The sequence below is a fragment of the Hemiscyllium ocellatum genome, chromosome 20 (genome assembly GCF_020745735.1).
Source record: "Hemiscyllium ocellatum isolate sHemOce1 chromosome 20, sHemOce1.pat.X.cur, whole genome shotgun sequence".
Classification (NCBI taxonomy): domain Eukaryota; kingdom Metazoa; phylum Chordata; class Chondrichthyes; order Orectolobiformes; family Hemiscylliidae; genus Hemiscyllium; species Hemiscyllium ocellatum.
The window spans coordinates 29,041,556-29,062,885 of NC_083420.1; the positions used below are offsets into that span (position 1 = coordinate 29,041,556).

The window sequence follows — 21,330 nt, forward strand, 5'->3', positions numbered from 1 at the left end:
TAGTAATCAAGGGACTGAAGGGTGGAAACTGGAAGAAAAATTGAATAAAATTTTGCAGTTCAGGCAACAACAGGAAGCATCACCAACAGAGCAGCCAGGGTACTGGAACGAAGCAGAGGGAGGCTCGAGGCAAGACACAAGAGTGGAATGCCCAAGGTCCCACAAATTCCACAACAAAACAAAAGGTACACAGTTTGGCTGTTGACAGTGTCTAATGTATGTCTGGACATTGGCAGAATCAGGGGCATTGAAAGAGTGAAAGGTTTTCCATAGCTAAAGTCAGGTAAATTTTACTTTTGATCAAAAACTCCATATGCTGTAATGCAAAAGATGAAAATGCATCCTAGGATGTTCAGTTGCTCAACTTGCATTAAAAAGAAATAAAAATCATAATATTGAAAATAAAATTTTAAAACATGTCACAAGCCAATATAAACAAAGTAAGGAAACAAAAAAAAAGCAAATGCTTTTCAGACTCAAGTTTTGCACAAGCAGCATTAAGAAGGTATCCAACATTGAAGCAACTGAAAACAATATAAACTCGATAAGAGATTTATATAGTTTTCAGAGAGCTTCATTCATCTCTAAGTTAGAGTAAATTTTCCTTGATTGAAAATCTAAGTTCAAAACGAAAACAAAGTGCATTAGATAATTTTTAGAATTTCATTGCATTTGTGAACTAATGTGTACCTTCTCCGCAGCTTAGGGAATTGACATCTAGGGACATCACAGGAGACCCAGCACTTAAACAGGCAAACACGGTTGCATTTTCATTGGATAATGAAGTCTAAAAGATTGGAAACAATTTTCTTACTCATCCCTCAATAATAAGCCATTTACTTCTACAAAGAGCAAAATATGAACACAGGGTATAGCTGGAAATATGTCCTAGTACTTTCAGATACTAAATATCAGAATAAGACTGATCTCAACACAATGGGTATGCCCCACTGTGTGAAAAGAGACTGTTAATAAAGAATGTCATTTACATATAAAAAATTAAAAGGCTGACAAGGGAAACTTAAAAGTTACTTCAAAGTTTAGTAACAAAATAGGATCAAATGACATAAATAGCGACAAGCAGAAAGAAAGTAAATCCAAAACAGATGGAAACGTCTTTATACTAAACTTGTGATCACCTCCTGCAGTAACAAGGTAACAAAGTCAACACCGTTGAGATTATTCAAATTACAATAAAATCTTGTTAGAGAGCTTGTTAGTTGCTGAATAAACTTCAATAATCATCAATTTATGATTTAGTGAGTTGAATATCGAAAATAACAATATTTCACATTTTTTGTTACAATATGATAAAAAAAACAAAAAAAAAATTGGAAATCTAAAAGAGGACAGAGAAAGCCAGTTCTGAGGGAGGGTTAGAATCCAAAATTTCAACATCTCCACAGATGCTGACAGACCTGATAAGTAGTCCATTTTTTAACATTCTTTTTCAAATTCCAGTACTCAGATGCAGACATTGTGACCAATAATTCAAAAATGAATTTTTCATCTCAGTAAAATACAAGAGTTTGGATTATGTCACATTTTTGAAGGGAAATGTTTCATCAATGAAATGGTAAAAATGGAAGCTTTAAGCACTAATCAATTTAAAGTATGGAAATGCTTCAAAGGACCCTAGGGAGATTCCAAAACGTCAGTAAATATTGTTTAAAGGGAATGGAAGGTAAAAGTCTCAAACAAATATTTAAATTATTCAAAGTCTGCTTAATTGTAAAGCAACAGTTTACTGGAACAAGTGGGCCAAGTGGTTGAAAATGTAAGGTAAGATTATTATATCAAGGACATCAGACTCGTGAGCAAACAGGACAAGGAACTGTGCATCTCCATAACCAGAGTGAAGAATTGTGAAATGAATATTACAAGGACTGTGAAAGAAGTGTAAATTCAAGTCGATGAATTTAATATCAAATCAACAATAAAATAGCAGGAAGGAAAGCAATATTGAAAAGTAAAGTAATAGCTTTTTAAAAATCTTGAAATTTCGAACAAGTGAACTCAGAACAAGTAAGACACCAGACTAGTAATAGCTAATTTTAATGCCAAAGGAGTGGCTAACATCATGAATACTTAGCACATATCTATACAGAACAAAGAACATAGAACAGCACAGCATTGCACAGGCACTTTGGACCTCGATATTGCGCCGACCTCTTATCCTACTCTAAGAACAAATGTACCCTACATTGTACTATATTCCATGCCTATCCAAGAGTCGCTTAAATGTCCCTAATGTCTCTGACTGCATTTAAAAATACTTAACTCTTTAGCTTGGAATGACCATGCAAATACAGCAACTTTATGTATTTCAATGATGAAGCTACTAAGCTAATGGTGTTGCAGGACTACCTGGGCAGCATTAGTTTCAGTACTATATTGACAGGAAGCTGTAGCTCAACAAATGAGCTTTCTCCTTCTCTCTCGGATTATTGTGTCTCCAGGAACAGCTAACTTTAGAGAAAAAAAAGGGACAGCACTTCTCATTTCAAACTATAAAACAAACTTTATCAAAGTTTCTATTATTCAGAGAAACTGAAGAACATAGTAGAATACATCCATTACAGGCATTGATGCAAATGCAACATTAAGTTCAATACTAAATTTGAACCTAATTAGCCTGATGTGACACCCCAAAAATGTCATATGGAGAAGGTACTTTCAAATATAAAACTATACCTTGTTCAATTGCAAATTCAACATGATGGTTCCACCATTGTCCCTTCCTGTATTCAAGTTCAGCAGAAGAATTATTGGATATTCAGAGGTCACAGGAGTATCTGGTCCATTCAAAACAAAAAATCTCACAGAGACAACATCCACATCTTCTCGAAGAACTGGTTGATTACGAAAACATGACATGCCACCGCTATTTAGTTCAGTGTTATTTGGTTTTACGTATACTCCCAACATATCTGGACTTTTGATGACTGTACCATTGCTTGATAGAGTGAAGTTATTAAACGAAGTAAGAAAGGATCCAGCATTGACAGGTTCACATACTGCAAGAGATAGAAGATTCAAATTTTATATTGAATGTCTTTACAAAATGTAAACATTCCTATCCTCTGGAATGCCTTGTTTTGAAAAAAGAACCAGCAAAATAAAGTTCATTTTGCAAGTCAGAAGAGTACAGCTTATGCTAGAATGTCTGCAGTTAGTTCAAAAGCAGTGTGATGTAATAGCAAAGTGGTCAAACTTGAGCAATCAATCCTCTCAAAAGTAAGTAGGTTATTGGTACATAGTCAAATTTTACTTTAATAGAGATTAGTAAAAAAGGAATAATGTGGTGCAAAAATATTTTACCACAAATTTGATGAGAACTGATATTCTACCACAATTCCTGAAAATTCATCATCTGAGTTGCATTATTCAAGGATTGGCTGATGATACCCACAAGACTCCTCACAGTCACAAAAAGTAAATGTTAATAAAGACCAAGACATTGTCTTCACCTCCACTCCGTTCAGAACGGAAATTTAGTAACTTTGGCAATAATTCTATTACTCTCTTGATCATTACTTCAGATTGATTCAAACAGTTTCTAATACTAGCATACTAAATTAGCAACTGAGCGCAATCTCTGTTTAAAAAAAAAACTACTTTCACATCTGTAGCATCATATCCCTGCCAACCTTACATACACTCCTTTACTATGCTTAGGCTGAATTATTTTAATTGTGTCCTGAATTAACCTAGCATTTCCAGCGTTCTCTGCATACTTTGGTGCATACAATATCTAGTCCTATCTCTCACAAAGTCCAGCTCACACTTAATCTTCAAATTCAAAGTTCTAATTCTTATTTCTGGTTGTGAATCTTATCCATCTCTTATAATTTCAGACATCTAAAGGCCAACCCCAACTCCAGAACTACTCATTTTTACCAATTCCAGTATGCTGCATCCCTTTTCTCTCTCTCATTATTTCATCTACGCTTTAAGCCACAAAGGCCTTAACTTCCAAAATTTCCTCCACTCAAACTTTAACACACCCCTCTTTTCCGATAAAACCCACTTTTACATTAAAGATTCTGATTTTCTTAATATTCCATCCTTTGTCAATGAATGTGTTTTTATCCTGAGAAATCTCACTGAAATGTCTACATTAAAAAGGTGTTATGTGAATACAGGTTGTTTTACATACAAAATATATTTGGTGGGGACTAGAAGATGCAGCGAGTTAAATACTTTAAGTAATTCAAATCCAACTAAAATAAATGCTGTTCGCAAAAGTTCAGAGTGAACTGAATTTAAGCTACCTCAGTTAATGGTAGGTGATAATCTTGTCAGATCAGGCCAAGTTACAATTTTTTTTACAGTACATGTTGCAGCAGTCAAAGTGCCTTCATTCAGAATAAATGAGCCATGTATTTATTGGGAATTATTGGAACTGAAAGTTACTTCCTTTTACAATAGTCTGTACCTCATCAACATAGAATTTATCAATTACAAAACACACCTGTTAAATAAGCTTCAATCTCAAAGGTGATGGTCCAGTTAGGGTTGCTACTTTCAACAGTGAGTTGCATCCATTTCATCCATGGTGGAGAATCCAGTGTTTCTCTGCAAACTAAACTTTCACTGCAATTTACAATCTTCAAGTGTGAGTTAGGTAATGCATTTGATCCTATTAACATGAAGACAGGACAAGACTCCACTGGTCGTGTGTCGACAGCACAGTTTTTAAGATGAATGGTCAGTTCCACAGTGTGCTCAGGAATAAAAATTCTGAGGAGAGCCAAAATAGATATCGTTTTTATACACAACTCAATGCATTTTAAATAATCTTTGAAGAATACCGACTGGGACTTACTTCAAGTGTGAAACCTGATCAACAGAAGAAAGCATCAGTGTAAGTGAAGTGCTTGGTTCAAGAACAGGCACATTAATCAATCGTTGAACAAGCATCTGAGGTTGAAATATGTAGGAACATTTAGTCAAGAAGCCCTGGGAGAAAGATCAAATGGATACACCCATAAATCCAATGTACACAAGCATCAATAATCATATGCATCGTCATGGGTGCATTAGCATACTGTTAGACTACTGAACCAGTAATCCATTGACCTGGACTAATAATCTAGAGAATACAGGTCCAAAATTCTCGAAATAAAAGTGAAATTAAAATTTAGCCCAAGCTGTCAGATTTCCATTCGTGATCAAAACCTGCTAGTCTGGTCTATATGCAATTCTAGTCTTTCTCAATGTGGTCAAGTAACAGCTAGGGGTGGATAATAAATGCAGGTACTGCTAAAATGCAGGAAATACATCTATATTCATTCAATATCTAATAATACAACATTTAAATAACACTCTGTATTCAGCACTTCAGCTTTATTTCAACAAATTAATAAACAGTAGCCTTGTATGGTCAAGAAATACATTTTGGTGTTCAGAAAATTAGATAAGTGCTTAATTCCAAAATCAAAATGTTAGCATTACAAATCAATAACAAAAAGCTGCAGAATGATTGCCACATAGCATTAGTTATTAAACAGGCTAATTTTGAAGAAGCACAATGCGACAAATCAACACACCGCATCCTCAAACATCTTTGCAATAGGAACAAATGGAAAAAGAACACAATGCTAAAACACAATGCAGAGGGAAATCATTTTAGTAGAATTGTTAGTGAGAAATCCATAAGCAGTGATGTATTAAGCATTTTTAAAGTGGCAAAAAAAGGGCAATCAGACATTTTTTCAGGTAAGGGTTCAACATCATCAATTAATACTTTTTTTTTTACCTTCACTTCAATTTTACCATCATCTTTTGGTAGATGTGCAGCTACAAACCAATCACCTGAAACAGGATTAGAAATATTTAAAGTCGTACTACTCTGCACTGCAGATGTCAATGGGATAGTGAGGTTGAATGAAGGAAGAACAACCGTGTCTATTCCAAACTTGGTTTGTAATGGATTGATTACTGGTGGGGCGCCTGCCCGAAAATGGCTGTTGAAAGAAAAACAGCAAATTAGACCAAAAAGGCCATACAAGAATTAACCATAGATTATCCATATTTGCCAACAGACTGACTATAAAGCAAATTTTATTTTTAAAACATGTTTTAAGCTGCATGGACAACAGAATAATTAAGTTTCTAGGCAGTTGTCTGAAGTTATTCACCCATGTAATTACTAATAAGATATATTGGTATTTACTTTCTTACTGTACTCTGAATTTTATCTTACACTCAATGGTTACTGAGCTGTTTGGTTCTTTTAAAACTTTTAACTCATCCAAATTTGTAAAAGTCCACATACACAGTAATGTTAGTATTTTGGCACTCTGGCCCTTTTCCTTTCGAGGCTTGCAAAATCCACTTCAAGAGCACTGTATTTTCTGGCACTTGGAAGACAAACAGACGTGCATTTCCATACCAGCTGTACAAGGAAAGTTTTTGAGGAGTTTGAGAGTAATATTCAGATATGTAAGTTGGACCTGATAAGACAAAGTAAACAGATTATATATACACACACAAATAAATTAAGCAATTTATGAAAAAGGACAAAGTGTGCTGGATCAACACCTATTCACCAGTTTAAACACTTATTCTCTATCACAGGTGTACCAGACCACAGTGGTGAATCTACAGGCTGAACTGCAGAAATCACAAGATTTATTTGGCTCCCAAATCCACGACTAAGGTAGAGCTGCTATAATTTTACCAGACTATCGCGTTCCTCTCTCATTACTAAGAAACAACTAATGGAGAGGTCGAGGGGAATCCTTCATGGTAACCCCACCAGTCTGTAAATTGAACTGTTGCTCACCTTGCATCGTAAACAGCTGTCAAGCCAACTAACTAACCCCCAGACATCTATTACCTACATGGACAAAAGTAATAAATGGACAGAATACCAAAGGAAAATGCTGCAATTACACAACACCTTTCACAACCTCAAAAAGGTCCCAAAATGTTTCACAATACAAGTGGCATGCATTCATATTGCAATGTAGGAAATTTTGCAAACAATTTGAATACAGTAAGGTCCGACAAATGATAATGCAATTAAAAGTAGGCAGATAAGAGAACTTTAAGAGATATAGTTTGTGGGATAAATATTCGCGAGGATACTAGGGAGAACTCCTTCAAAACAGTACCATTAAACATTTTATATTGGTCCAAGGAGGCAGACAAGGCCTTGATTTAACATCTGGTAGGTTAAAAAAATCACCTATAACATGGCAGCACTCCCTCAATATAACATAACAGCATCAGCAGTGAGACTGCTGTTAAAATCTTCTATCACTGAGCATGGCTAACACTGCCAATTTCCCCTCCAAATAATGAACACCCATCGCAACCGGCTCTCTCAATTTCTTCTCCAATACATCAAATGACATTATTGGCACTGCTTCCTGATCTTGTTGGGCATTGGAAAGATTCCTTCCTTCCAAAATCTGTCTTTATAGTAGGAATACATTTGTTCCAGTGTTCTGATATAATCGATCTGAAAGTCTGCCAGTGTCTCTATTGACCTATTCCATAGCCTAGCAGTTCAATTCAGCTTGCAAGTCCACATGTTGACGTTAAGAACTTTAAGACACCTGTCTTGGACCTAATGTCTTCTCCTTTCAAACGAGATATAAACTTCAACCATATTGTAATCACTGTACCTTAGGGGTTCTTTAACTCTGATGTCTTTAATTAACCCTATCACAATACACAATACCTAGTCTAATATTATCAACTCTCTGGTTCATTCCAAGATATGTGCATCCAAGAAACACTCTCAAAGCCTTTTTTTGAATTCCTCACTCAGCTTACTACTGCCAATTTTATTTGACGTCCCCGCGACTCCTCACACCCCTTGATCATAAGCACCCAACATTTCTTCTTGTATGCTTTGCCCCACAATGTGATTATTGCTGGGGAGGCCTGTAAACCCATTCGCACTAGTAACTTCTTACCCTACTATTCCTTTTCACCACCCAAATCAATTCTACATCCCAATCACCTGAAGGATTCATCTGCCAGGTGAAGCAGCAATTTTCTTGCACTTCTGTCAATCTAGTCTACTGTTTGTTTTCACTACTCATGTGTGGCCTCTGCGATGACAAAATTAATTGTAGACTGCACCTCACTTTCTTCTTAAGACACTTTACAGCCTTCAGGCTCAATAGCAAGTTCATTAACTTCAGACCATCAAGACTTTTCCATTTTGATTACACATCTTGTACCTCACCAGTGTCTTGTTTGCATGGGCTTGCTCCTAGCATAGCTGCCCTATTTTCTACCATAATTTAAACGCATTCTTCGGCTATAATCACCCCTTTTCATTAGCACTCTCTTTTACGCTATGCATACTCACTATCTGTTCCATTTGGTCCTCCTCCACTTTTGTCAAGAGCATAAAAGCATCATTTTGCCCTTTTCAATTCCAAATAAGTCATTTTGAATTCAAAATAATAACTGTTTCTCTCTTCATAGATGCTGCGACATCAGTTGAGTGCTGCCAGCATTTTGTTCTTGTTTTAAATCTCCAGCAAATATTTTCGCAACACAGGCGCAGTGACTGGATATGTATTTTTTTTAAATAGAAAGATGCAATCCTTAACTTACCCAAAATTTTAAAGATCTTGGAGCACATTCAAATTCATGCTTTAGTCTCAGCATTTACTTGGTTTTGTGGGAATTACTTAATGCTGACATAGATGAATAACGAACACAACAGTTTCTCCAGAACTTTATCTTTTTGCCTTCATGCCTCACTTCCTTTCCCTGTATTTGCTTAAAAACCATTACATCTTAAAACTTTTCTGTTCTATGAAAGATCAGACTTGAAATGCTAACTTCTTTCTCCATGATGATTCCTGACCTGAGTATATTTTCTGCAAGTATGCCTTTATCTTTAATCCTTCCCAATCCTTGCATGTTCTACAAGCTCCCAACTCTCTCAGTTCTTTAAAAATCCTCACGACCGATCTCTTTCAAGGAGTTTAATTTTCCAATGAATTTTGAAGTTTTCCTCTCAGACCACCCACGACCTTTACCATCTGCTGTGCAACGTATATTGAAAACTTGCTATGCAGTAGAACTTCTATTTACAGGTAAGTCAGTGAGTTTTCACAAGCATTTGAGGTTTTTAAGCAATTTCATCACATGTCCTAAACCACATTAAACTAATTTTGTTAAGTAGCTTAATTCCAATTGAAAATCAGTTATGCCAAGTATGCAGAAGGCTTGAACTTCAAATCAAGCCTTCCCTTAACTAACTTAAGAACAAAAAAAAACTGAATTTATCGTCATCCTTCCAGCGGCGGTGGATCAGTGGCCTCAGTGCCAGGGACCTGGGTTCGATTCCAGCCTCAGGCAACTGTCTGTGTGGAGTTTGCACATTCTCCCAGTTTCTGCGTGGGTTTCCTCCGGGTGTTCCAGTTTCCTCCCACAGTCCAAAGATGTACAGGTTAGGTGAATGGGCCAAGCTAAATTTCCAATATGTTCAGGAATGTGTACATTAGCTGCATTAGTCAAGGGAAATGTAGGGTAATGGGTCTGGGTGTGATACTCTTCAGAGGGGCATGTAGAGACTCTAATTCTAATTCTAAAACACTTGCCCCCACAATCCAGATCTTTCCATAGTCATCACGGTTAATAGTCCATATCTTACGTGTAAAATACATAGCTTGTCCGTCACATCTCTAAGCCTCACAAAAATGTATATATTTCATACTTGCACTTCTCAGGGTCAAGTACCTTCATGAAGTGTAAAACAAGTTCAGGAGTAAACTAGTATGAGGAAAAAGCGAGGACTGTAGGTGCTGGAAATCAGAGTCAAGAGTATAATGCTGAAAAAGCACAGCAGGTCAGGCAGCTGCTGTGCTTTTCCAGCACATTGTTCTCGACAGTAAACTAGTATGAACCTAGTACAATACAACAAGTTTGCTGAGGAATCATTACTCTCAGCACTGCCTGTGCAGAACAGCCTGATCAAGAACAGCTGAAGAGACAGAAGGCTTGTGCTCTTTTCACTTAGACTGTGATGTTGGAAAGAGGCAGACTAAGTTAAAGCACAGCTGTACCCATTTAACAAATAGCTTTAAATGAGACCATTTCTTTAAATTGATTAGGAAAGATAAATCAAATATAATGCATTATGTGATATTGATGTTATTATAAAAACATCATATCCTTCAATTTAACAGAAGCACTGCATCACAGCTACGGGGATAGCAATTTTTATTAGTTTATCAAGATGTCATCCATCATTTGTAGCACTTAATGAATTAAGCAGTCAGCAAGTGATTATTTTCATAAATTACTTGCCCCAAGCATTTATGCTTTCTGTATTTATTGTGCTCAAATTATGCTTTAACTTTCATGACTCACCAACTCAGTAGATCAAAACCATGAAAAATATAAAAGACACCAAAAGGCAGAAACACAACAAATACAATTCAACATAAAATACAATGATACAGAGGGAGGTAAAATAAGGTAAATAGCATCATTTAAGTAAAAGGTGGGGGCCGGGGGGGGGGAAAGGGGGAAGAAAAAGACCAGGAGAATTACATTCCTAGATCTGCGAAGGTGCCAGGAGAAACCAACGTGGCCATTACAAAGTAGTTGCAAAAGGTACGTAAGTCACAAAGGTATAGAATAGAGAATAGTACAATACAGTACAGGCCCTTCAGCCATTGATGCTGTTCCAATCTTTTATCCTACTTTAAGATGAACTAACCTACATACCCTTCACTTTATTATCATCCTTGTGCCAATCCAAGAGTCACTTGAATGTCACTAACTTATCTGACTCCACCCCCACCGTTGGCAGTACATTCCATGCACACACAATTCTTTGTGGAAAGAACTTACCTCTGACATTGTCCCTAAAAGTTCCTCCAATCATTTTATGGCCCTTTGTGATAGCCATGTCTGCACTGGGAAAAAAATCTCTGATTATTCACTCTATGTCTCTCATGGTCATGTACATCTCTATTAAGTTGCCTCTCACTCTTCTTCGCTCCAATGAGAAAAGGCCTAGCTCCCTGAATCTTTCTTCATAAGCCATGTCCTCAGTCCAAGACAGCATTCTGGTAAATCTCCCCTGCACCTTCTCTAAAGCTTCCACATCCTTCCTGTAATGAGGCAATCAGAACTGAACACAATATTCCAAGTGTGCTCTAATCAGGGGTCTATAGAGCTGCAGCATAACTTCGCAGATCTTAAACTCAACCCCTCTGCTAATGAAAGCCAACACACCATATGCCTTTTTAACAACTCTATCAACTTGGGTGGCAACTTTGAGGGATCCCAAGATGCCTCTGTTCTTCCACACTGTCAAGATTTCTGCCTTTAACCCTGTATACTGTATTCAAAGGCGATCTTCCAAAATTAATCACTTCACACTTTTCCAGGTTGAACTCCATCTGCCACATATCAGCCCAGTTTTGCATCCTGTCAATGTCCCATTGCAACCTACAAAACCCTTCACACTATCCACCACTCCACCAACATTCATGTCATTGGCAAACTTACTAATCTCCTTTACACTTCCTTGTCCAAGTTGTTTATAAAAAGTCACAAAAAGGCAAAGGTCCCAGAACAGATCCTTGCGGAACACCGGTCACCGAGCTCCAGGCTGAATACTTTCCACCTACTACCACCCTCTGTCTTCTCTGGGCCAGCCAACTACCTATCCAGACAGCCAAACCTGTATCCTATGCCTCCTTACTTTCAGAATGAGTCTACCACGGAGAACCTTATCAGACACCTTGTTAAAATCCATGTACTCCAAATCCACTGCTCGAACTTCATCGATGTTTTTTGTCACACCATAAAAGAATTCAATAAGGCTCGAGAGGCATGACGTGCCCCTCATATAGCCATGCTGACTACCTCTAATCGAACTATGGCTTTCAAAGTAATCATGAATTCTGTCACTCAGAATCCTCTTCAATAATCTACCCACCACAGACATACAACTGACAGTTCTGTAATTCACAGGATTATCCCCATTCCCTTTCTTGAACAAGGGAATAACATTTGTCACCCTCCAATCATCTGGCACTACTCCAGTGGACAGTGAGGACGCAAAGATCACTGCCAAAGATACAGCAATGTCTCCCTTCACTTCCTGTAGTAATCTAAGGTATATCCCATCTGACCTAGGGGACCGATCTTTCTTTATGTTTCTCAAAACTTTCAGCACATCCTCCTCCTTAACATCAACCTGTTCGAGCATATCAACTGGTTTCAAGCTGTCCTTACAAACAAGAAGGTCCCCCTCAGTAGAGAATATTGAAGCAAAGTATTCATTAAGGACCTCCACTACCTCCTGTGACTCCAGGCACAAGTTCTTTCCACTATCCCTAATCTACCCTACCCTCACTCTTGTTCATCACAAAAATTTAGATGATCAATAAGTCATGTGTTAAACCTCAACTAAAGTATTGCCTAATTCTACACACCACACTTCATAAAAGATTGACTACTGAAGAGGGTACAGAGGAGATTCAGAGTGATGCTTCAGTTAAATGGAGAGATTCAAGTAGTTAGGGCTGTTCTCTTCAGAGTAAACAAAAGTATGGTGAGAATTTATAGAGGTATTTCAAGTTATATAGGGCATTATCAAGCATTTCATTGACAAAAAAAAGCACAAAATTAACCATTTGGCCAACAAATTCTGCATGGGTGCTAATATGCCAAGGGTCTCCCCACATTTTATGTGCCTCCTCGCAGCCTTTCAATATACAATTATAGAGTCATAGAGATGAACAGCACAGAAACAGATCTTTTGGTCCAACCCTTCCATGCTGACCAAGGATTCCCACCTGCCAGCACCTGGCCCATATCCCTCCAAATCCTTTTACTCCATTTTTCTTATATGCACTCACTCCATTTACTTTGAACGCATCCAAGCTGTTTGCCTCAATCACTGAGAGACAGGTTCCACAATCAATGACTCTAACCTAGATATTGACGAAGAAAACGTTTCCCTTTCCCACTCTGGATTAATCATCATGCGTTTCTAGCTTCTAGCTTTAGATTACCCCTCACCAAAGGAAATGCTTTCAAATCCATTTAGAACTTTAAAAACTCTATCATGTTACCCTCAAGTCTTTGTTTCTATCCAGATCAACTTTCCCTCTTCACAAAAATGATCACAAGAGTGAAGGGCTTGTCATATGAGAAGCGGTTCAGGAAAATGGATCTGCATTCGAAGTTTAGAAAAATGAGGGGTATTGATCAAAATTTACAGATTACTGAGAACCCTGCACATGGAGAAGATGTTTCCACTTCTAGGACTGGCAGGGATCCAAGCCTCATAGCGAAGAGTCAACTCTTTAGAATGGAAAGGAGGAGGAATTTCTTAAGCCAGAGGGTAGTGAATCTGTGGAACTCATTACCACAGAAGGCAATGCAGGCCTAGGCATTGAGTATATTTACAACCGAGATTTTTTAATTGTTTGGTAAGGGAATCGATGGTTAGGGGGAGAAGGCAGGGAAATGGGATTGAGAAACTTATCAGCAATGGTCATCAGGCAGAGCAGATACAATGACCTAGTTCTGCTCTTAATATCTTACTGGCCCGATAGCAGTCATCTCAATTCTCATACCATTCTCATACTTCTAGGCTTCAGTGTATTTCTTTTAAATAGCATAATGATAACAACTGTGGTAATGTTACTACACTCAAAAGGTCTGGATTAACATCCCACAAACTGCAAACCCACCAGAACATCTGGGCAAATTTAAATTAATTAGTAAATCTGAAATGCAACTGTAACTGTAAAACTACTAAATGTCATTAGAAGCTACCTGGTTTGCTCATCTTGCCTATACCTGACACTTCAATCAAACCCCTGTAGAAAATGGGTACTGTGGCTGTACTGTACCATATTTGGTTGTGGTCTCAACTCCACTTTCCCTGGCTGTCCCGTAACTTTGCATTCCTGACCAAAAACCCAACTCAGCCTTGAACAGACTCAATGACCCAGCCTCTAATACCTTCTACAGGAGAGAACGTCACAGATTAACGATACTCAGGGAACAAAAAAAATGCTCCCTGAGTTAAGGACTTCAGAAGTTTAATAACTGTTTGTGGATTGAATGAATCAACAAAAGACAACTGTTAAACGTAGAAAGAAACAGCCATGACTGTGTTTGGGATAAGCTGTTAAGGATCAAGGACAAAGTTATACAGGAATTGAAAGAAATTAGCCATGTCTGGATAAAGGTGGAGTGGAAGCTACATGAAAAAAATCTGCTTTGACACCTGCTTGATAAACTGGGCGCTTTATTGCCACAAAAGGACAAGGATTGCCCTGCAGAAGAACTTACGGAGTAACTGTAGGAGGGCTGTGCCTTCAAATGGCCAGTTAAGGCCAGGAACAAAGAAGCTACTTCTAATAAGAAAGCAAGCTACAGACCTGAGGCCTCTAGAAATGCAATCAATGTTGAGGATGAATCATCAATATTGTCACAATACTAACTTGGAAGAGAGAAAATTTTACAAGAATCCATCACTAGAACAAATCAGTAGCAGAACTTCAAAGAACAATACCATACAGGGATCGAACCCAGATACTTTCAGAGACACACTGTTGGTGGAATCTGACTAAGTTCCAGCATTAACAGGTTAATAACCAAGTTGGGTTGGGAGACTTAATGTGTTTCCTTCAGAGCTCTTATTTTGGTCGCTACATGCAATCAAGTTCAAATCACTGTGTCAGTACTTGATTGCCTGTAAGATTTCTTAATAAGTAGCTGAATTGAAGGTAACTTGTGGCAATTTACCACAACAAAATGGAGACCTCTTATTCATAAACTGTGTTGCCTAGCTCTAGTCTTCCTCATAACAGGAAATCTCCTCAGCATCTTGTATTTTAAATTCGGTCACCACTCTTTCCATTAGGCTCCAATGGGTAAAGGCCCAATCTGTCTAACCTCCTTCATAAGTCCACCATTCCAGAAATGTGTTGAATGAACGAACTTCTTTGAAATGCATTCAAAAAATTGCATTTTTTTTCAAATATGGAGACCAAAACTGCAGTCACTGTTCTGCACATGATCTCAGCAAGGCACTGTATAGCTGCAGTAAAACTTTTCCACAGCACGGAACTATCTGCAGTATCTCAGCCAATACTTATCAGTGAATAAGAATCACAAAGAGGCTCTGGTTACCACACTGATGCTTGCAGAAGCTTGCTATGCACAAAGTGGCCTCTCAGTTTGTTACAATCTTATGATGACTATACTTCACAAGTACATAATCAGCCATTAAATGTTCAGGGGCATCTGATGGTCTTGTATGATGGTACAAAAAATGCAAGCCTTTCTTCCCTATGTTATTGGAACTAAACTTCCTGTCTGAGAACCAAAGTATGGCATGTCCTAAAATACTTAGTTTTCAAGTATGTCTGCTACGTAGCCATATATCAGCAATCCTGATTATATCCAGACCTTCTACAATTCATAGAATGCTTCGTGGAATCACAACATCCCTGTACTGCAGATAGAGGCCATTTATCTCATTGAGTCTGCACCAACTTTCTGAAGAGCATTCCACCCTGATCCAGCAACGCACTCCCCCCAAAATCCCATTATCCTAAATCTACTACAGCTTATCCACCCTGGACACAAGGGGAAATTTAGTATGACCAACCCACCTAACCTGCACATCTTTCAACTGTGGGAGGAAACTGAAGCACTCAGCTGAAAGCCACACAGACACAAGGAGATGGTGCAAACTCCAGACTGTTACCCAAGGCTGGAATCGTGTCCTGACCCTGGCTAATCACTGAGCCAACGATTGAAAACAGATACTGCTTTAATTTAATATTTTCTCTGTGACTATAACCAATCTCTGGTCATTCATATTAACCATTAATTTTATTTTTCTCTTGCTCCTAATTCTTCGATTGTTAGGTTTCTGTAGTCATCCTACTTCAAACTCCATATGAGGATTTCAAAATGTTATTTATATCCTAGTCATATTTCCCCATCAGAGCCTTGTTCATTGCCCAGTTCCGATACAGCCAATACCTACAGTACAGACCCTTTTCATTAGAGAGAGAGAGAGAGAAAAAAAGAGAGAGAGAGAAAAAAAGAGAGAGAGAGAGAGAGATCGATCCTGTTGCACAGCCGATGAGCAATCGAATCGCCAGATGTTGCCTCATTGTTGAATATGTCTATGCAGTTCAAAAGCTGAGAAATGGATTCATGAAGATGACATACTACCTCGGAAAACCTGCTTTTCAATTTAGCTCCTAACACTTGAGACTCATCTAATTGTCTTCTTCTCTGTTCGTTTGTGTGTCTGACATGGATTACAATAACCAAATCCTCACCTCCCCTTTTCGGTTTTTGATTACATTAATTCTACAAAAATGACCTAAACTTCCAGTTGCCTGCCATTTCCAAACAGTACTGTATTTGCATATCTGTCTTATGCCTGCGTCAGTGCTCCAGCAAGGCTCAGCACAAACTGGAGGATCCATACCTCATCTTCCGCTTAGGGACTTTGCAACCTTCAGGACTCAATATTGAGTTCAATCATTTTATAGCCTGAACACCTCCATTTTAACCATCCCATACCCAGGTTCTGTCATTACGTGGGCTGCTTTCAGCACAGCCAATCCATTTTCATCCAGTAATAGACTCCATTATCACCTACTTCGCTTTTCTTCTTGCCTAGCTTACTGTTAAAAAATCCCTCTATGCTTAATTTTCTCTTTCCCTCTGTCTCCAGTCCGCTCAATCCTCTCCCCTTGCCATCCCCTGTCATTAGTGTAAAAACCAATTTCTTCTCAATGCTATCAGTTCTGAAATACGGTCATTGTTTTCTCATCTTAGACACTGCCATATCTGCTCAGCTTCTCCAGAAATTTCTAACTTATTTTCAGATCATCGGTATGAATCAATAGTTTTATTGTCACATGTATTTTAGTGAGAAAAACAGAAAAACATATGAAAAGCCTTTCCTCTGTCACCATGATCTGATGCCATTTTGAACAGTTTTAAGAATGAAAAAATAAAATAGAAAGATGTAGCTTAAAGAAAGTCCATCAGTTCTGAGCCAGCTCATCAACAATGATACCATCCTTTCTCCACCATCTTGCTCCACCTACACCAGACACAAGCAACACTGAAGTCACCATTCTTCAGACACTATTGTTCACTGCTGGGCTGATGCTCCTCTGCCACTGCCTTGTCACCACCTGCGTCGGACTAACCAACCTCAGAGTCACATCGCTAACCCACCTCAAAGTCGCTATGATGCCCTTCACCACTGCTTTGCTGCCACCAGCGTCAGACCCAACTAACAATGCAATCACCAATCCTCAGGCACCATCTTTCACCTCTGCAAACTCCGATGCCAGGTCTTGTGCATAGACCGAAAAAGAAAGCAGGGGCCCACTCGCCTCAAGTCCATGTGTGTGCTGTGCCATCTGAGCTCAGGACAAGAGGTATGCAAAAAGAAAAAAAAAGCACTTAGAACCCTACTCCACCACTATCTTGTTGACACGTCTACAGTTCTTTGTTTTGTCCCATCCTATCTAATTTTTCTTTGTAGCTGAACTGCTGCAGCCCGAGCAACATCCTGGTGAATATCTTCTGAATAATCCTAATGCAATCACATCCTTATGCCCGAAACATCGATTCTCCTGCTCCTTGGATGCTGCCTGACCTGCTGCGCTTTTCCAGCAACACATTTTTCAGCTCTGATCTCCAGCATCTGCAGTCCTCACTTTCTTTCTAAGAGTTAAGACAAGGAAAACAAAAATTTGGGGTGAGTTGAGAGAAAGTGGAAGATGGGAGGTAGGCCAAAGAACACTGAACCATGGTGTTAACAAAACAAAGGTGAAGGCTTCAGCTGGACTGAAGTAAGAACACCAACTAGCGATATAACTGAAGTTTAAGTAGGCAGGGCAGTATTCTTGTTGGAGGTGATGTGTGTTCATAACTGAAGATTCGAAAGAAACAGGATGCAAAGATTCAACCTATGACAGTGGCAAGGGAGTGGAATGGAAACAGTAAGTAGGAAACAGAGTTTGTGGCAAATGCATTTTGGCAAATTGCTGCAGATTTTGGAAAACAAAATCTACTGGAACCATTTGTCAGGTCCCTTGGCATCTGTGGAGAGACAAATGAAAGGTAACATTTCAGGTCAATGATCACATATCAAAGTTTTGAAAGCAGTTCTGATGAACAGCAATTAACCTGAAAGGTAAAAACAAAACATAACTGCAAATGCTGGAAATCTGAAAAACAGAAATTACTGGAGAAACTCAGCAATTTCAGTTTTTGAACATGAAATGTCAATTATATTCATCACCACTGATTCTGCCTTACTTGCTGCCTATTTCCAGCATTTTCCAGTTTTAGACTAAAGACAATGACTTTGAATTCCCCAGCATTTGACTGAAGACATTTCAGGTTGTCCTGGACAGGAGTAAGAGTTGAACAATGGGGAAGGTAGTCATAATGGCTGGACAACAAAAGGTGTTAGAAGAGGTTGGTGCCTTCATTGGTGTTAAAAGCCACAGACTAGTCCAGAACAATAAGAATGGACAACATAACATAGTCATAGCCATTGAGAACATAAACTGCAGTTGTCAAATGTAAGTAGTCTGATCAAACAGGAACTGAATTGAAAAAAATCAAAGATGAAATTGCAGCAGAGTTAGACATGGGTTTGAGAAACACCACTCAATGGCTGAAGAAGGGAAAGTTCAAACAAGTTTATTATTCAAATCTGCTTTCATCTAAGGTCACCAATTTTGACAAACCCTTTCTGAAGGATTGCAGATTACTACCTAAATTATGGAGTTATCAGAAAAACATTCCAATTATTTTAAATGCAGCAAAAACATAAAAAAGTTTGCAGTGAAGAGCAAATTTTCATTCAATTTTTCCAAAACTCAGCAGTTAAACAGCTAAGCTTTTATTGAAGTTTACGAAGCTCTATTGTAGCTAAAAACAAAAATGCTGGAAAACTCGCAAGGCACCATCAATGGAGTAAAAAAAATAAATATTTCAGGAGATCCAGAAATATAACTTTGCTTTTGTCCACAGAAATTGTCTGACTTGATTGTCAAGTGTTTCTTTTGTTTTAATATCAAATTTCCAGCACACTTTGCTTTTGTATTTGCTTCTATTTTAGGAGTTCCACAATTTAGGCATCAAAAGTATCAGGAAACTGGTATCTGGATTAGTGGTGCTGGAAGAGCGCAGCAGTTCAGCTAGCATCCGAGGAGCAGTAAAATTGAGGCATTGATGCCTCAATGTGGACTTCACCAGTTCCCTCATTTCCCCTTCCTCCACCTCACCGCAGTTCAAAACTTCCAGCTCAGCACTGTCCCCATGACTTGTCCTACATGCCTATCTTCTTTTCCATGTATTCACTTCCCCCTCCCTCCCATCCCTGACCTATCACCTTCATCTCCTCCCCCACTCACCTATTGTACTCTATGCTACTTTCTCCCCACCGCCCACCCTTCTCTTACTTATCTCCCCACCCTTCAGGCTCAATGCCTTTATTCCTGATGAAGGGCTTTTGCCCGAAACGTCGATTTTACTGCTCCTCTGATGCTGCCTGAACTGCTGTGCTCTTCCAGACCACTTGATTCAGAATCTGGTTTCCAGCATCTGCAGACATTGTTTTTTACCTCAGGAAAGTAGTGGTTTGCCCAAGGAGACGGGAATTTTCAACAATCTAAAATTCTATCAGCCATTCTGTTAGGATATACAACCGAACTCCACTGTATAACGTCATAACGACTGTTATATATCCGAAGTGTTAGCTTGCACCCATGGCGTTTACGATCGCAGGAAATACAGGGTGTTAAGCAGGCCCCGAGGTGATCAGATGTGATCCTCGGACCAGTTCGATCATGCAGTGACCAGCTGCTGGGATACTACCTGTCCGCTGTCTGAGACATACCGAGGGACACCGCACAGCCCGACGGCTTCCTAAAAGGGGCCTTACCAGCAGCGCGAGCCAACCCACACTGCAGCAGAAGGAGAGTCAAGAGGCAGACCAGACACGGCGGCATGAGTAGCACCATTGCTGTCGGACCGGAGCGGCTCCGTGGTCTCACCACACCTTACACCTTACACCTTCCGCTCGGACACCGGCTCAGTTCGACCATCTTCCCGGCGGACGCGACGGTGCCCTCTGACGTCACAGGCCACCTCGCGTCACAGCGGGGTGGGGGTCAACGTGACGTCGACGATACATGACGTCACCGCACAGAGGCGGGGGCTCGTGTGATGTCTCCGAGACGTGACGTTGTTGCAACAAGGGGGCGGTGGTGATACGTGAGGTCACCGACAAACTACGATTTGGAGACGCCGGTGTTGGACTGTTAAAAGTCCCACCACATCAAGTTATAGCCCAACAGGTTTGTTTGAAAGCAGTAACTTTCCAAGCGCTGCTCCTTCTTCAGGTGGTTGCCTACGTCATCATACGGAGGGGGTGTAATCAAAATGACGTCATCATACAGTGGGGTTTAAACAAAATGACGTCATCATACGGAGGGGGTGGAAACAAAATGACGTCGCCGATACGTGCCGTTGCCACGCAGAGTTGGTAGGGGATGGGTGGAGCCAGAAGACGTTTCAGGTGTATGACGTCACCGCACAGAGGTGCGGGGATTCCCGACGTTGCATCTACGTGACGTCACCACGCCACCCGTTTTTGGGTGATGGGGGCGTCACAAAAAAAGGAAAGAGCTGCCGATGCTGGAAATCAGAAACAAAAACATAAATTGCTGCAAGATTAAGTAGGTCTCAGCAGCATCTGTGGGAAAAAAATCAGAGTCAACAGCGATCCCTTATTCAGGATTGCAATCGTCACAGGTATCCAATTGGGGTTTGTGACGTTGCTGAGGTGTTACGTCATCCCGCCGCTGCCTCGCCCTCACCTGGAGCCAGGTGTGCTGGATTCTAACTCATCACATACCTGTCCTTCTGCTATCACACAAAGTGGCTATAATTTGTACTCCACAATGGATTAATGAAAATAGTTTAAAATCCATAAAGATATGAAAGATTAAAGGGTAGCAAGTGAAAATGCTTCTGTGCTCCAAGCAAAACTGTTTTTACAGGATGAAAAAAGTCTCTTTGGTTTATCTTATTGAATCAAGTATCCATCAATTCTAATCTCATTTTCCAGCACTTGGCTTGTGCCGTTCTATTAGTTAATGATTGCCTTGTGCAAATTCTATCCTAATTTCAACTCAAATTTACCTTTAAAACCTTTACACGTAACAGTTACACTGTGAAACATTTTCAGATAAGGTTGACAACTTTTAGGTTATTACTGTCAAGCTTTGTCCCAGCAGAAGCCCTGTAACAAACCAC

At 39.3% G+C, this 21,330-nt stretch overlaps 1 protein-coding gene across 1 annotated transcript in view; it reads right to left on the reverse strand.

Moving 5' to 3' along the window:
• pgap6 (post-glycosylphosphatidylinositol attachment to proteins 6) overlaps nt 1-20,243 on the reverse strand; it is a 35,252-nt gene extending 15,009 nt beyond the window's left edge. The window contains exons 1-7 of the mRNA XM_060840692.1: nt 19,955-20,243; nt 6,281-6,458; nt 5,762-5,969; nt 4,829-4,962; nt 4,475-4,743; nt 2,695-3,017; nt 691-787 (exon numbers count right to left, since the gene is read on the reverse strand). Of these exons, the coding sequence (XP_060696675.1) occupies nt 691-787; nt 2,695-3,017; nt 4,475-4,743; nt 4,829-4,962; nt 5,762-5,969; nt 6,281-6,458; nt 19,955-20,033 (1,288 nt within the window). The 5' untranslated portion in view covers nt 20,034-20,243. The remainder of the gene's footprint in view (nt 1-690; nt 788-2,694; nt 3,018-4,474; nt 4,744-4,828; nt 4,963-5,761; nt 5,970-6,280; nt 6,459-19,954) is intronic.
• Between the last annotated feature and the right edge of the window lie 1,087 nt (nt 20,244-21,330).